At 44.5% G+C, this 16,350-nt stretch overlaps 1 protein-coding gene across 1 annotated transcript; it reads right to left on the bottom strand.

The window, feature by feature from the left end:
- Nucleotides 1-7,499: 7,499 nt before the first annotated feature.
- atp1b1a (ATPase Na+/K+ transporting subunit beta 1a) lies at nucleotides 7,500-15,970 on the bottom strand. The gene is made up of 6 exons (XM_023800995.2): nucleotides 15,682-15,970; nucleotides 12,790-12,918; nucleotides 10,031-10,180; nucleotides 9,440-9,624; nucleotides 9,144-9,227; nucleotides 7,500-8,863 (listed from the first exon to the last, which is right to left on the bottom strand). Exons 1-6 carry the CDS (start codon nucleotides 15,776-15,778, stop codon nucleotides 8,606-8,608), a joined length of 903 nt encoding a protein of 300 aa, XP_023656763.1. The 5' UTR covers nucleotides 15,779-15,970; the 3' UTR covers nucleotides 7,500-8,605.
- Between the last annotated feature and the right edge of the window lie 380 nt (nucleotides 15,971-16,350).

The following is a 16,350-nucleotide window of genomic DNA, read 5'->3' on the forward strand; positions in this document are numbered from 1 at the left end:
ACACTCATTGCGTATTGGCCGTCATGTGTCATATGGCTTAGGAGATCCACCAATAGGAATAGAGCGGGGTGGAGCTACCCCACAGACACTCCACATGTGGCTGGGTGTCTTCAGCTCACTGTCTACAGAAGGCAGAACACTCTGTACTCAGAGTTCGATGCTATCGCTGGGCTGCAGAAGAATGTCAGTGTGACATGAACAACCTTTCTTCTCTGTCAGTTGCTACTCTAAAATTAATAAACAGAAAACAAATATTTGGAAAAAGTCTTTGTCAATAAAAGCTCTGATGCTATTCTCATGGACAAAACATCTGACTTCTGCTATTTGATATTGACTGAATTACTAATGAACTGAATGATTTATCTGAAGTTCAGTTATGCTGTCATATTTTCTGAAATATGGTTACTAAAACTTACTGTCACGCACTACTGCTTAAGCCCAGCTGATGTCCTGGCAAACAGGGCTGACTGACGTTTTCTTGTTTAAAATGACCTTCTTGGATGGTAGTTATGGAGAGCTTGTGAGTTTACTGAGTCACGTTTCGTCCACTGATTCTCAGGCTGTCTGTCTGCGTATGTCATCGTCAATGGAGTAGCCTATGTGTAAGACTTGAAACGGTAAGTTGCGTTGAAAGTAAACGGTAACCCGCACTTACGAGTGTCAGGTCTCAAGCCATTGGCGAGGCTAACATTTCCCATAAACTACACCACTTCTGGGCGACATTCCAGGTGGAGTGCGACTGGAATGCTTTATCATTTCTGAGGGTATCTTTCAGATACTGACACACAGACATGTGGTTGAACTTGAGGGAGTGGTGACGGTGTTTAGGGACTGTTGGCAGGAGTAAACCTGGATTGCAGAGTAGGTCTTAGCTGGTCACATCAATGCCTGATTGAATAATACTAACAATATTATACCAATGGAATCTCTTAGAGAAATGGGGACAAGGTCTTCAGGTTGGCTGTCACCTTTGTGCCTAGCACGGCCCGCTAGCTTCCACGCCTCTTCATTCCTCCTGCCAAGTCACACGACGCATCACACTGTCATGTGACCCCCCCCCCCCCCCCCCAAACTGTTCTCTCTGCAGACACAAAACTGCACTGTTCTGTCCCCGTCACTCTGGACTACTCAGCGTTCATTCTGCTCCCCCTTAAGCCCCCCCACCCCAGAGCTGGGTCGGCTGGTAGGGGTGGGGGGCAACGTGCGCAGTCATCAAGTGCGGCCTGAGACGGCCCACGCAGAGGGGCCTCTGAGCAGACCTGCATTGTTTATTCATATCGTGCAGTTTGGTTATTGTGCAGACCTCCAGACCAAAGGGATGTACAGTCCATTTCCCAGGCCGCTCTGGCTAATGGGCCTCCTACACCCGTGTCTTGTGATTCCAGGCGTGCTTGTGTGTGTGTGTGGGGGGGGGGGGGGGGTTGTGCAGAGTACCTTAGGCCTGTTTCCGGCATTCACTTTGACTGCACCATTGAGAAGTCAAAGTCCAATTTTTTGTACTTTACAAAATATGTCAAAATATGCTTTCATCCATCCATCCTTGTAGATGGAAAATAGCTCCTAGGCAGCATATGGCAGTAGACAAAACAAATGGGACTGCCCAGAGAAGCCCACACAGTGTAGGGAGATCATGGCGACAGTGCGTGAATCAAGCGGGGCTCAGAGGCCTGACTATCAGGGCATGAGATCCCCTAAAGACACCATGCTGTCACACAGGATGCTAAAAATGTTTGTATTTATTTGATCTTAATTTTCCTTTGAAAATTACTCAATCAGTAATAGAGTTCTTCTATCTTTACTTGCGTGCTAAAAAGTAATGAATTAAATTAATTTAAGCTGTGTTATTAGCATACCACTGTGATTTCATTTTATGGCTGGTGCTCTCGCATTACCCAAACCATATGACATGGAAATACTATCATTTAGGTGCAAGCATTGTCACATGCTTATTCATAAAAACACAGCCAGGGCCCTCCTCTTTCAGACATGCAGCAATTTTTAATCAAGTGCCAGGAAGTGAATGAATGTCTTTCTGCTGTACAGGGATGCTAATTCCGCTGAGGTCAAGATTCCAAGTGACTCATATAGGCATCCCAAGGCTTGCTGGAGGGAGATGATTTTTTTGACGGAACCTTTTTGGCGTGGGAAACGAGGTTTGTTTCTTATGTTAATAGCAGCATGTTCTTGGGGTGGTTCCCTAGCCTCGGATTTGCCTCGAATGTGTTTATTCAATTCAATTCAATTCAATTCAATTCAATTCAATTCTTTTATTGTCATATGTACGAGTATGAGTACCATGTACAATGAAATTCTTACTTGTGCCCCTGCAGACAGTAAACATAGACGAAGACGACAAAAAACACACAATAAATAAGTGAATGTAATGAATTGATGAATGATGAATTGATGAAATGATGAATTGATGAAATGATGAACTGATGAAATGATGAATTGTAAAGTGACTTAGATTTGTTTCTTTTTTTGCATTACAAATCAAAAGCCTGTTTCTGAGTCACATTAAATCTGCTCCTGTTTCAAAGCAGACATCATATATAACTGATCAGCCAGACTTTCATTATATATGCTGTATTTATTTTATTTTATTTATTTAGTCATGCTGAATTAGGAACAGGTCAATGATTTTTTTAAAACTGTAAACAGAAAACATTCAAATTTGGAAGTGAAAATGAATTCCTGTTGTGTAAATATATTGCAAGTAGATTATATGTGTTTTGGTTCTCTGTATTTTAACCATTCATGGAACTGACTTGAATGGTGGAGATTTTACTTTGCACCAATTGGAAACTGCAGCCTGTGCACGTGTGCTGATGTTTTCAAGCTGGATAATTCTATATAAATTGTGGCTGCATGTGTGGACTTGTGTAATCATGACAGCAGGCCCTGGGGATGTCTACAGAGGAGCGCTAATCAGCAGTTACCTGCCACCTGCATCAGCAGATGCAGCAGGGCCTGCCGAAAACTGGCACCGGCCTGCCGCACACTGGCACTGGCCTGCCGCACTCTGGCACCCCAGCGAGTGCCAGACAAAGTCAGCTCGTGGCCTGCCGCACACTGGCACCCCGGCGAGTGCCAGACAAAGTCAGCTCGTGGCCTGCTGCATACTGGCACCGGCCTGCCGCACACTGGCACCCCGGTGAGTGCCAGCCAAAGCCGGCCCGTGGCCTGCCACACACTGGCACCTGGATGAGTGCCAGCCAAAGCCGGCCCGTGGCCTGCCACTGCAGGCCTCCAACAGCCGATTAAAGTCCAGGTGGCAGGGAACTTCGCATCCCTTTCAAGCTGCTGCTGAAGAAATTTCAACGGGAATGTGAACAGAATGTAAGACTTATGTCAGTTAGCACCATCCTCTCAGGGAGAGCATTTTGAGGCAAGACGCCTAGCCTAGCCTAGCCTCCATCTGAGAGCATTACTGGTGTTGTGAAGATCTCTTTGTTGCAGTAGCTGCAGAGAGTGCAATGTCACCATGGTATCAGACTTTGTAAGTACAAATCTTCATTGTAGTACTAAGTAAATGAATAGTTTCTTATTGAACATGGTTAACACACTGGAGATGAATAATGTCCATGGGCTAGTCATAAAGATGCTTGTACGTAAATAGATTTCAATTTCCCTCTAAAAGTCCCTCTAATCGCATATGCCAGTAGGCATCAGAACCTTCAGTTCTGGGAAGCCCCAGTGCAGTGTGAGTACGGTATATGGTGCTGCCCATTACTCCCAATGCAGACTGGTGGTTCTCCTGCAAGCAGGTACTTTGGTGTCCCATGTGGGCTCATTAGAATGAAATTTTGCCTGCTGTCTGCAGATCACCTGTGGCTTGCTGGTGTAATTACAGCCAACCAGCTCTGGCCGTATTGCCGAAGAAATTTTGCTCCTGACCAAATCGCTGAAGGTGTTTTCACACTTGGTCCCTTTCAGTCCTCAAAAAGAGCGCAGAGCAATTAGTCAGCATTTTTTACACATATGTGAGCACTCCAACGTCCCGTCTGAAATGAACCGAACCGGGCGGTGGTCTCAGCTTGGCTTGCTTCAAATCCGTGTTGCGGTTAGCCAATCGCCATTTAATTTTAGTCCACTAGGCTTGCCGTAGACCAAAGGTGGGGAACCTGATCCATGGAAGACCGGTGTGGGTGTGGGTTTTTCGGGATGACTTCTCAATCGGCCAATAATGAAGCAGTGGTCCACAACTCCAGTCCAGTCCCCAGGAAAACGCCACACAAACGCCATGGCAATCAGGTTCCCCACCCCTGCCACGGACAGATCACATGCGATTGCACTGGGACGCCACCCATAATCCACAGCAGTGAAGATCTGAGAACGTCATAGGAACTACAGTGTGAACAGAAAGAGGACTGGAGCCCCATCATAGCTGAAATGGACCAAAAGGAGAACTGAGTCCTCTTTCAAATGAACTCACAATGTAAACTCAAAGGGAACGGAGTCCTCCTTCAATTAACTCACAGTGTGAATGCAAAAAGAACTGAGCACCTTTTCTGTTGCTCCACTTTTTGGTCCACTTTAGGAGGACAGAGCTTGGTTAGTTTCTAAAAGACTGTACGTGAAACACCCTGATTTCCTGCTCAGGTTCCACACCCTTTTTAATCAGGGGCACCCGAAAAGGGGGGTGATAGGGGGATTTCATAATTGAATTGGTCTGTATTAGGGGCACAACATCCCTAATGGCACACTTGCTTTTAAATTATTTAAAAAATAATTTATTTTCCAAGCACATACACCTCTACTTTAGCCCATATATCCATTCATCCATCCATTGTCTGTAACTGCTTGTCCTATGCAGGGCAAGGCAGGGAACAACCCAGGATGGGGCGCCAACCCACCACAGAGCCCATTGTATACTAAGGTGAATCCGACATGCATGTTTTTTGTATTTTATATATGATGCAATTGAATGGCTCATTTTTTGCCTTGCCTGCTCCAGTCCATGTAAACACAAACTCCATGCAGCTGCTCTTCCACACGTCTCACACACACGTAGCTCTTTGTTCACTTACCGACCACTCAGACAAAGGTGATGGTGGAGAAACGACAGCTGAGATGTAGGCGTAGTTCCGTCTCTGCTCTCATATTCCCACGGCATGAAGAGTGGAAAACGTTGGTAGCAAATTTCAGCAGTGCTTTCTTTGTAATTACAGCCTTGATATGTTACATTACAGTAGAAATATGCATTACCTGTGGTGTTTTCCAAATCCTCAAACATAAGCAGGAGTTTGAGACAAAATACTATCCCACCATCTTAATTAATAGCTGAATGCTATTATCCAGAGAGCCTTATAAACATTACTGCAGCCTACTTGTCCATTTGTCAGCGTGTGCGGTCCCAGCACTGAAAGCCCTCCTTGCTCACTGAGTGATCCTCTCAATGACTGTTTGTATATTTTTTAGCACAGGTGATTTACACAGTCCATGTGATGACAGGTAGCTAGATAACAACCCCCAAGGTTTATTTTTTGTTTTGACTTTATTTCACTGCAGTCACAGGTATAAGAATTACACTCCCCACGTAGAGTCAGTCTTTTTACATTATAGTTTTTCTGGTCGAATCTCAGCAGTTATGCTGATTTTCCTGAATGTCGACAGTATTAAGGACTTAAGCTTGAATCTAATGCTAAGCAGTGAATGGAAGAATGGGGTCAACTAATCCAAATGTCTGGGTTCTCCGGATGCGCAAAAGATAAAAATAGTGTTATGTAAATAAACGGAGCAAATACTATTGATTGTTGACACTTTCAGGAGTAAATGGAAATTATTTAATCAATAATTCAGTTGGGGGGGGCATCCTGACCAGCAAGCAGCCTATTTTCATAGGAAAATAAATAAAAGTGGAAAATCAGGAAGCACAATGGCAACACAATTATTTTAGTAATGAGACCAGCAAAGGGTTAGTGGTGTGGAAAAAACATGAACCATGGAAAATTCTGGCTGTCAAAAATCACAAAAAAAACAGTAAGTCAAAATCTTGGAGGACTTCAGCATTGAGAGGAAACAGTAATTTATTCATTGGCTTAAACATTTAATTTCCACTTTCTTGAAGTTACAGTGAAATTGGGGGGGGGGGGGGGGTTATAACAGCCGAGGAAGAATGAAAGATTGAAACACAGCAGAGGCAGAATATTCAGGTTTAACAAATGGATCCACACCGCTGAATTCTAAGCAGACCTTCGTGTGCCAGTCGCACTATCTGCGTCTGGAGGTCATGCAGGCGAGGCAGTGATTGCTTTTCTGAGAGGGGACATCGTCTCATTCCCGTCTTCGGGACTCTCTGCAAGTCACATGTCACGCAGCCGGCTGCTTAACCAGAACCTGACGTTTAATGGAGGTGAGGCCTACAGTTAATGTGTATTTATGCTGCTTAGCAATGCACATATTTTTATTCATTTATGTATCTGGACATTTTACCGGAGCATTTCATCTGAAATATGCAAGACCTTGCTTATAGACGCAGTGGAATTTTAACCAATAAACTTTTAAGTTACAAACCCAAATCGTTACAGCGAGAAACAGTGGAACATTTCAGCTGAAGTACCGAAAATGTCAGGGAGGGAATAAAAGGCTTCAGATCACATATCGTCTTTAAACATCATGCTAGCGGCTGTAGCGCTTGCTCAGTCTTAGAGTTGGCATGATGGAGAGAGAAGCTTCTGGGTGTTTCCGAAGACAAACAAACCAGTCTAGCCAGTAAGCATAAAGGAAATGACATCACTGATTGTTAGAGTTGTAAAAAAAAAAAAAGTTAAATTAAGTGCTTAATGTTAATTACTATAAAGTAAGGTATGGACAAAAAAGTAAAGCTGAATGAATGGCGCAGCACTGTCCTGACACACACCCCATGACTCAAATCTGCACAGGAACAGACAGAGCAGGGCTTGAGCCTATTGTTCAACTCCAGTGGGTTTGACCTCCCAACTGTCGTTGTTATAAGGACCTGATCTTTGCAGCCAGTCAGCGAGCTGCTACGGATTAATCATTTCCCAGCTGTGAGTGCTCTCCACAGCACATGGGGAACCGGGCTGTGGCAGCCAGACTTAAAAATAAATAAACAAACACCAAAACAATGGTGAACAATCACCAAGAAACACGCATTACTGCCCCAAGTGAGATTTTTTTTAAATGACAGCAAAATGCAAAAGAAGTCCCGCCTTTTCCCCATGGTCTGAAAACTCTTTGGAGACGGAAAAGTAGCTTGGGTCACACTTTACTCGAGGGGTCACAAATAATATAGTAGCACTTGGTTACTGGTTAAATAAATCCAAGAAGTGTTAGTCACATACGGATTCCATGTTCTTTCATCATTAATTAATCATAACAGTTCATGCAGTTACTATGTTCATGGTTTGTACTTGAGTAGTAACAGAGTAATTAAGTTACTAGTGCCCCCGCAAATAAAGCGTTACCATATTACTTTATAGAGTCTGCAATATGGGACATTGTCACACGAAACAAAAAGCAACGTGACAGCAGAATATTTTCTCCATTTTATTTTTCCTTACCCAGATTAAATGAACAACAAGAGCGGATTGACTCCTGAAAGTTTTACGGATGTACAGACTTGCACATTAACACCGAAACAACCAATTACACGGGCACTGCTTAGGGTTTGAAACTTTGACCGTTGGCTTTGGTATTTTATTTTTTTCCTGCAGAAGAAAAGAAAAAAAATGCACAACTGCATAAATATAAAATGAAAATGGCTAAAACATTCATCAGAAAGTCACACCACGTCATGTGATGTCTCCAGCAAAACGTTTTCCTCTTTAAAAGCACTGAGTTGGCACCATTGCCATTAAGGCAACAGCTCTACACAAAATCTAACGCGAATGGAAAACCTGCAAGCACCTTCCCCTGCCCCAAGAAGCATAATAATCCCCCTTGTCCTACATTTAACAGTGATTCGAAAAGGAGGAAGAAAACTAAACCAATGTGATGCAAAATTTAGCCCCCCCCCCAATCATTGACTAGAAGACAAAGGGAAAAAAAAAAAGTAGGTTTCCGTGGAGTGCAGTCATCTCCTCCCACACAGCCCCAGGAGCAGAACATACCATGTCAGTACCTTCAGATAGCAAGTAGACGCACACGCACACACACACGCGCACACACACACACACACACACACACACACACACACACACACACACACACACCTTGGACCGCTAAAGCTTGCTCACATAAGAGAACGTAAAATTACAACATGGCTTGGAAAGGAACAGTTGTTTGCGACTACTTTTACTGTACACTCCAAAAATATATAGAAACCACACAAGGCAGCAATACTTAAGGGACAAAACACTGCTCGCTACATATCAGTAGTGGAATTATAATTTACAGTAATGAACATGTCCCATGGCTCAAGGAATTATCATTTACAGTAGAATAAATACTCTGCTATTGCTACTTCCTGTAATTTACAATCTAAGCCTAAAAGATGCTGAAAAGCTAGTGTAAAGCGTACAGATTAAGTGTAGGTCCCGTATTTATGACAGTTTGTTCAAGACTATTCTTTTTTTTTCCTCTTTTCTACATTTTGTTGGTTTTGAAATGGGGCAGAATGTGCTATTTTTGAGAGCCGAGGTCATGACTCGACCGTGATCTTGATGTCGAAGCGTCCCTGGTAACGGTCCTTATCACTGTAGTTAATGTTCTCGCCGTAGACCCGGCAGTCGATGCGCAGCTCCGTGCCAATCGTGAGGTTGACAAACTGGATGGCCACCAGAGGCTGGAGGTAATTTGGCTGCAGTGCCTTGCCGTAGTAGGGGTAGTACTGCAAGGGGAAGCCAGCGCCAATGCCATGGTACCGGACCTCGCCGACCTTCCCGGCGTCCTCTTCCCTCTACAGAGAGAATCGTGACAGTGAGTCTTATTGGCCACCGAGCGCAAGCTTCACGACCAACCAACTCAAACTGGACACCAAGCCAAACACTCTACACCCCCCCCAAGGGAGCCTTCCTACTCATCCACAAAATTTAATACAGTATCATAGATTCGAGGTTCGGAGTGAAGCTCCGCTCGCCAGTATGTGTGACACCAACCGAGAGGGTGCAATTCAACGGACGGATACCATGACAGCCAGAGGATTATGGGCTGTGGCGCACTGGGGAACGCAGTCATACCTTGTTTGTACAGTAGAGGGGAATCACATTGGGCTGCACTTTATACTGGGCTTCCTCGGGGATGGAGCTGTTGGACATCGGAGGCTATTGGGGGGGGGGGGGGGAACAGTTAGACAAATAATAAAAGGTGTGAATGTGGTGGGAGAAGGCCCGACGATGGCAGCAAGCTTTGCAGCGGCAGAGATGAACCACCCCCCTCATCTCATACAGAGAAATTTGCCACAATTGCTGTAGATTTATCACAGAGAAAGATAAAACTTCAGAGAAATCACAGGCCTCAGACGGAAGGGCCTCACCTTTGGTCTGAAGTTGACTATCCTGTTGAGTTTGACGATCAGGCAGGGTTTCCCTTCCTTGAACCCGAACTCTGTATCAGTCAGACCAGAGCAGGGGCCCAACCAGGTCCTCTTGAAACGACACGAGTCCCTGACACCTTCGTTGTCGTCTATATCGCCCCTGTTCTTGTACTCTCCTGGGGTATCTAGAGAGAGCAGACAGGTTCCAGATAATATTCAGACAATATTCTTGCAGCTTCTATTCATCCACCATGTTTTAGCCAAATAAGTCTGGAAAAAAGTTTAGCTAATCTCTCGATGGCTGATCAAGGCTTTCACCCAAGTCTTAAGCTGAATATTGTGCTTAAGGATGACCACCCAGGATTCATTTTTCCTCAATGTAAAGTAGCCTTTTAGCAGATTAAATGAGGACAGGCTTTCCTCTTATGTAACCACCTTATACCTAGACTTTGGACACTGGCCACACACTTTATAAACCTGAAATCTGACTCAGCTCCTATTGCCTTAAATGCTCAGTGCACCATCCATTCATGCGCTTTATAATGGTGTAGAAGGGAAGGAGGCATCCAAAAACAGAATGAAGATCCTTACCTCCACAGTCTTCAAATTTACCTTCTTGCACTTCATCATCATACATCTTTAGAAATTCTGTCAAGCCTTTTGTATATTTTAAGTATGTCATCGGGTCCGACATTTTGAAGGACAGCTCGGATTTGTCAGACTTAGGGGTGTGTGTTAAACCTGGAGAAAAGGGGGAGAGAAATGGAAGGATGCATGAAGAGAGTGAAATATTAAGGTTGGTTTAGTGTCACATCTCCTTTTACAGAATCTCCAAGCAGTTTAACCAGACATCAGCAGTACAAGCGCATCAGCAGCAATGGAAAGGCGGTTAATTTGCATCAGCTGCATTCTTGTTCGCGCCGTTCCCATGCCGACAACGCCAACGCTTCTGCCACGGTCCCACATGCAGATACGCCAGCACACGTCATGGCAGTGGCGTTTTCAAGGGGCCACGTGCTTCACGGCAGTAATTTCCCCCCAGAGACGATACTATGCAGGCAAAGGGCCAATCGTGTCACAGAAAAGGGGAGGACGATCAAGATGGGGAAACGTCAGACGCCTCTCGGTTCCAAACTTAGTCAGGCTTCAAAAAATTCTCTAAATGACACAGATTGTATGAATCACTCTTAATGGGGACCCCCCCCCCCAAACACAAACACCTGTACTCATATCTTTGTGGGGACCATCCATTCATTTCTATGGGGAAAAACCCTATTTTTATATAACTGTTTCCCCATTTTTTGGTCCACACAATGTCAAAATAACAGGTTTTTAATCACACTGTGGGCACATTTGGTCCCCCAATGCTATATTTATTTTATATATTTTTATATACACACACACACACACACACACACACACACACACACACACAGGTTTGTAATTATATTTTTGTGGGGACTCTCCATTCATTTCTATGGGGAAAACTCTAATCCCAACATGATGACCTTAACCGCTACCCAGCTCTAACCTTAACCACAAGTAACGAAACAATATGAGACTTTTGGCATTTTTACTTTGACTGCTTTCACAAATCTTTGTGGGCCTGAAAAATGGTCCCCACAACAAAAAACAGGTATTACTGCATTGTGGGGGGACAATTGGTCCCCACAATGTAATATAATCCTAATACACACACACACACACACACACACTTTCAGGTCAAACTTGCGACACTCTCCCTAGCTCACGTGCGTCTGCCTCACAATGGAAACTTTTAACAGACCGGGGGGGGGGGATGCAGCTTCTTGTCCAGTTCCTTCTTTCAAGAAACTGACAAAGGGGGGGATGCCCGTCCAGGCAAGGGACCCCACCCCTGCCGCTGCAGTTTCCTTGGGAGGCCTGACTGTCCAGAGAGCTTCCCAGCCTCGGTCGTTTAAAATCAACATGCCTGATTTTTAGGCCCTTGAAACAGACAAAAGGGGAACAGGAAGCCTTTAAGCCAGTGCATTGGGATGTGGAGGGCTACCGGGGTGATGTGGAGGGCTACCGGGGTGATGTGGAGGGCTACCGGGGTGATGTGGAGGGATACCGGGGTGATGTGGAGGGATACCGGGGTGATGTGGAGGGATACCGGGGTGATGTGGAGATTTTTTTTACATGGCATAACACAAGAGTTCAGAGAAATTTAGCAATTGTGGTAAATGGGCTTCGCCAGAGAGAGGAGAATCCGTAACTGAGCAAGCTTAGACAAGCTCTGCATTTGCCGATTAAAACATTACATGCAATACATTAACACATACTGAGGTCTTCATAGGCCAAAAGATCCTTTTAATCAGATGTACAAATAAGCAGCTTTGTGGAGTAGTACATACCTACAGATTGCCCTGTGAGGGACAGCTGGGTCACAAAGAACACAAGCCAGCCATTAAAAGGTTGATGGCCCTCATCGAGCAGGGCTAAGATGGATGCCACCCATTTCATTCAGTCAGACACTCACATGGGGAGCCTCCATACTCCCAGAAGGATATTTACCAAGAAATTAAATCACATGCTTCAGCCTTGTTTGGCATAAGGATTATATCTATATTCAAACAGTCATATGCAGAGATATGGTTGACATAATTGAACCTTACACATACTGCATGTTGAAAAATGATAATGCTGTATAGGCAGTTGGTCCAATACAGGAATAATAAATTTGTTAATTCATATAATGTCAAACATGATAAAATGGCGTGGCACCCAGCTAAGCAGAACGGCCCAGATCACATGCACCGGGCAGTGTACAGAGCCTTCAGTGCAGTGCGACGCAGCACAGTTACCCAGACGTGAAGAGCAGAAAGATATGAAAGATTGTAAACAAAGTTACTCTGCAGATCCTCCACACAACAGCATAAAGTCATTACATATCCAAAAACGACCTTACTTTCTGAAGTAGAACGCTAGCTTTAGCATTTTTCAGATGCTATTTTTCAGTGAGTGCTTTACAAACATCACATACTGAATGGTAAAATTATAAACTGGCAAAAATTAGTGATTGAGAAACTGGGAATATCAGTCGAATCTACAGAGTTCCTATATTTAAGAATGGCATTAAGAGAGGCCTTTATTAGAACATGTTTCTACACCCGAATTAAAACACTCACACCCTCGCGTAGACTTTCCTAAACTGCAGACAGATATCAGTAAACACACTGTGATCCATGTAAAATGATATTTTCCTGCCCGAATAGGTCCTGTATATACAGAGGAGTGAAAAAAATAACAGGAAGGTGCGGGAATGATATTCCCACACGCAGCTTCAGCCTGCCCAGCCCAGCGAGCTCCAGAGCAAGAGACTCACTTACCCGGTGGTGCGACTCTGTCCTGGTATGTGGGTTTGTACTCGCTGATGGTGAGTAGCAGGGCTTGGATGGTCCCAATAAATATTCCAGCCAAGCAGCCGTAGAAGATCACATAGAACAGGAGGATCTTGGCTGCGGAAGTAAAATGAAGAAACTGTCACTTAACTCACAGCTACCTACTGACAGTTTAAATGACCGTGGATCTACATGCGAATGGAGGTAATCAAAGCAGCAAGCCTGTGTGAACCCCCCCCCCCCTCCACAGAACATGCATGTTCCCAGAACAAGGAAAAAGGACAAGTAACCCGGCGAGCATCTGCGTTGCTTTGGATACAAGTGTCTACAAAATAAAAGGCAAATGATTTGTGCATTGTGAGAGTAACGCATGGGCCTGAAATCCGTTGTTTATACAGAGTTAGCATTCAGGTACATCTGTCACTCCGCAGCATTACCAAGCAGTCGAGTAATGGGAGGGGATTAAAAATCAAATTTCATACAATTACAAAGTCACTCATGTTTCAAAAGCAACCCTACGCAGAGCATAAATTAGAGACTAGTGTCAGTTGTGCAAATATAAATTCACTGCATTAAACCTAGTGACACATGTAAAGTGTGACTCATTTGAACATTCTGCCAGCTAAGGGCCTCTCCTGGTATCAACGGTGTCCCAAATACGGAAATCTTAACGGCACCTTTGAGTCCTGGCTCCCCGCAGGGCCGTCCTGTGACTTGGCACAAAGCGGGCCCTGTCTCTCGAGTCCCCACCCCCAAGCTCACAGGAAGCAGTCACAATCTCATTGTTCTACACACCAACCTTGAATGGACAAACGTCTCGCTGACTGTCCTTGGCACACAGAGGACACAAGCAAGGTGTGGGGGTGTCCCCCGCATAACAGGAAACATCACAGCTCTATCCATAGGATGGTAAAATATCGTACCACTATCCTTAAGGCCGACACTGTTACTGGTACACAATGTCTCACATTGGTTTAGACTTGGCCAAACACAATGAAATACCAAACTTATCACACTGTCCAAATGTTCCCACCACATACTGAACTAGACACACACATAATCCCCAGAAGGTAATTCAAAGTTCATTAAGACAACCCCTAAAAGGCTTTTTTTGGATTTAGATTCCTCTTACAAGGTGGAATAGATAAGATTCACATGTATAGCTGCTTCATAAGATGAACTCCCTGAACAAGTCTTCAGTTGCACTTGAAATCCCACCCACTCATAAAATGGCAAGAGGTGCAAAGTCTCTAACCTTGAAGGATCATTGAGCAGTTAAAGTGCAACTGACGTTTAGAAAGGACATATTCTGAGGGCTACAGTCATTGGCCAGTTCCAAATAAGTTACAAATGCATGCGGGGTGTAACTAATAATGATCAGCAGGCCTGTGAATCAGGGATGAAGCACGGGGGGGGGGGGACCTTGGCACGGCCCGTCTGCGTCGTGCTCAGCAGCCAGTGAGATCTGCTCGTCCTCATGGACTGAAACCTACGTGCTTTCACTTTCACCGAGCAGACAAAACGTGCTTAACCACGATTTTAGTAACCGGCATTTTAGAATGTTATAAGTGGTTGAAGAAAGCGTTTTTTTCCCATCTAAGATCACAGCTAAAAGGCGTAATTCATCTTACAGGCGTCCGATTTTCTGGGTATGCTAATCACCATTTGTTTGACAAAATTCCCGATTAATACTGGTGAGGTTACAAAGTTCGCCCCAGAAATCGTGCATCGACAACATTTCATTCATTAGGATCTAAATATACATGCAACGTACATTTTTCCGAAGCAAAAAAAAAAAAACTTTTCTAGACATTTAGGCCATACATAAATCACGTCAATTAAAAATAAGTGGAAACTGACCGCAACATGCTACAAAATATGTTTTATAGCGACGCACAGCGAAAAAGACAGCGGCGAAGTGGCAGTGAAACCACGCAACATGCTGCAGCAACGGGAAACGGATGTTAATGCATTTCCATCATTGACTAGCTACATCAGAGCCTACACTACAATAACACACGCGAAATGTCTTCCCATGAATGCAGAACATCCCAGATCACCTTGACTAACCTTGGACTGTGATACATTTTAAGTCTGTATTCTGTACGGAATCACGGTTTCATTGGTTTAACTGTACGTTTTAAATAACATTTTAATGGTTTGACCAGTGACCCCCCCCCCTCCAGATTCTCCACTAATCTATAATAATTATAGATCTCAAGCTCATTTTAACGGTCTGGCACCGGCGTGGAAGTCAGATCATTACGAAAAAAATGGGGGAAATTGTGTGTGCGCCTCTTCGAAATAATACATCGGCAGCCAATTATTCAAACCAGACGTCCTTCAAAATGACCTCGCTCCCATCGCTCCTACACACACACATACACACACAAATCACGAGCTGGGAGTGTAGAAACTGCACACAGCCGTACACTTCAGATATATTAGGTTTCTTTCATTTTGAAAACTTCAGTCCATGAAGGCACGAGGAACAGCACGGACTTAAAGAAATGAAATAACTAAAGCTGCGTGAACTTCTGAGCGACCATGCATGGGATCACGAAGTAAAAAGAGCCACATCCACTCAAGCGCAGAGGGACCGGTCGCGTACGGAAAAGCACGAAGTCAAAAGAAGCCGCCGCTCGGTCGGATCAAACAGGTGCCGTATTTCCTCGTCGCGAAACGAACACAGGAAATGTAGCTAAAGACAGCCCTACAGGCAGGCGACAAGTTAAAACAATGAGCTTAAACGGAGATGGAAAAATACATAAAATCCATAACCCTAAAACTCATCTCCCACTGCCTATTCCAGTTTGACAGGTAGACTAATGTCTATATTCTAACTAGATTATTTTAAAATGAAGACTATAGATTACTTACACCAACTCCCCGCAGTCCGTCCTAGCAATTCCTTCTTTTCCGAATTCCAAAGAAACTTCTTCCAACCATCATCACCGTCTTTATTTGAAGCGGGCATCGCGAGTTACTTCGGTTCCCTTTTTATTTCCTAAAAAGTGAACGATCTGTTTTTTCCTTTGTGTTACTGCCCTCAGGTATACTACTGATGGGAACCTCCCCTCCTGTTCTCGTTTTCGAAAAAGACAGCGCTCTGCCCAGCTTGCATTAATGTACCCCCACACATATATCGCTGCCGACTCTCGGCTCCGCCCGCGAAGTCATATAATAAGTTACCTACCGGGGAGGAGGGTCGAACTTGACCAATCAAAAGACGTATATTTCTTACGTAACCTATTTGTCTCCGGTACGGGGAGGCCGGAGCCCCGCCCACCGCTGCTGCGTCATCCGAGGTACGCGTCCGGTTAGCGTGTGCTGGCCGCCGCTGTGGGCGCCTTTAGAATGTAATTCTGGCCGTTTGCTGGGGATCCGCGGACGGACTTTAAAGGCTGTTGCTTTTGCCATGATTTTATGAACGTAGTGCTTACGTTTACACGCGCTGGCCCAAGTAAGCGCGCTACAAAGCAACGCACGTTATATGAAACCAATACTGAATACACACCAGCATGTAGGAAATTATGTGAAATAGCATGT

Source organism: Paramormyrops kingsleyae, chromosome 1 (genome assembly GCF_048594095.1).
Source record: "Paramormyrops kingsleyae isolate MSU_618 chromosome 1, PKINGS_0.4, whole genome shotgun sequence".
NCBI lineage: Eukaryota > Metazoa > Chordata > Actinopteri > Osteoglossiformes > Mormyridae > Paramormyrops > Paramormyrops kingsleyae.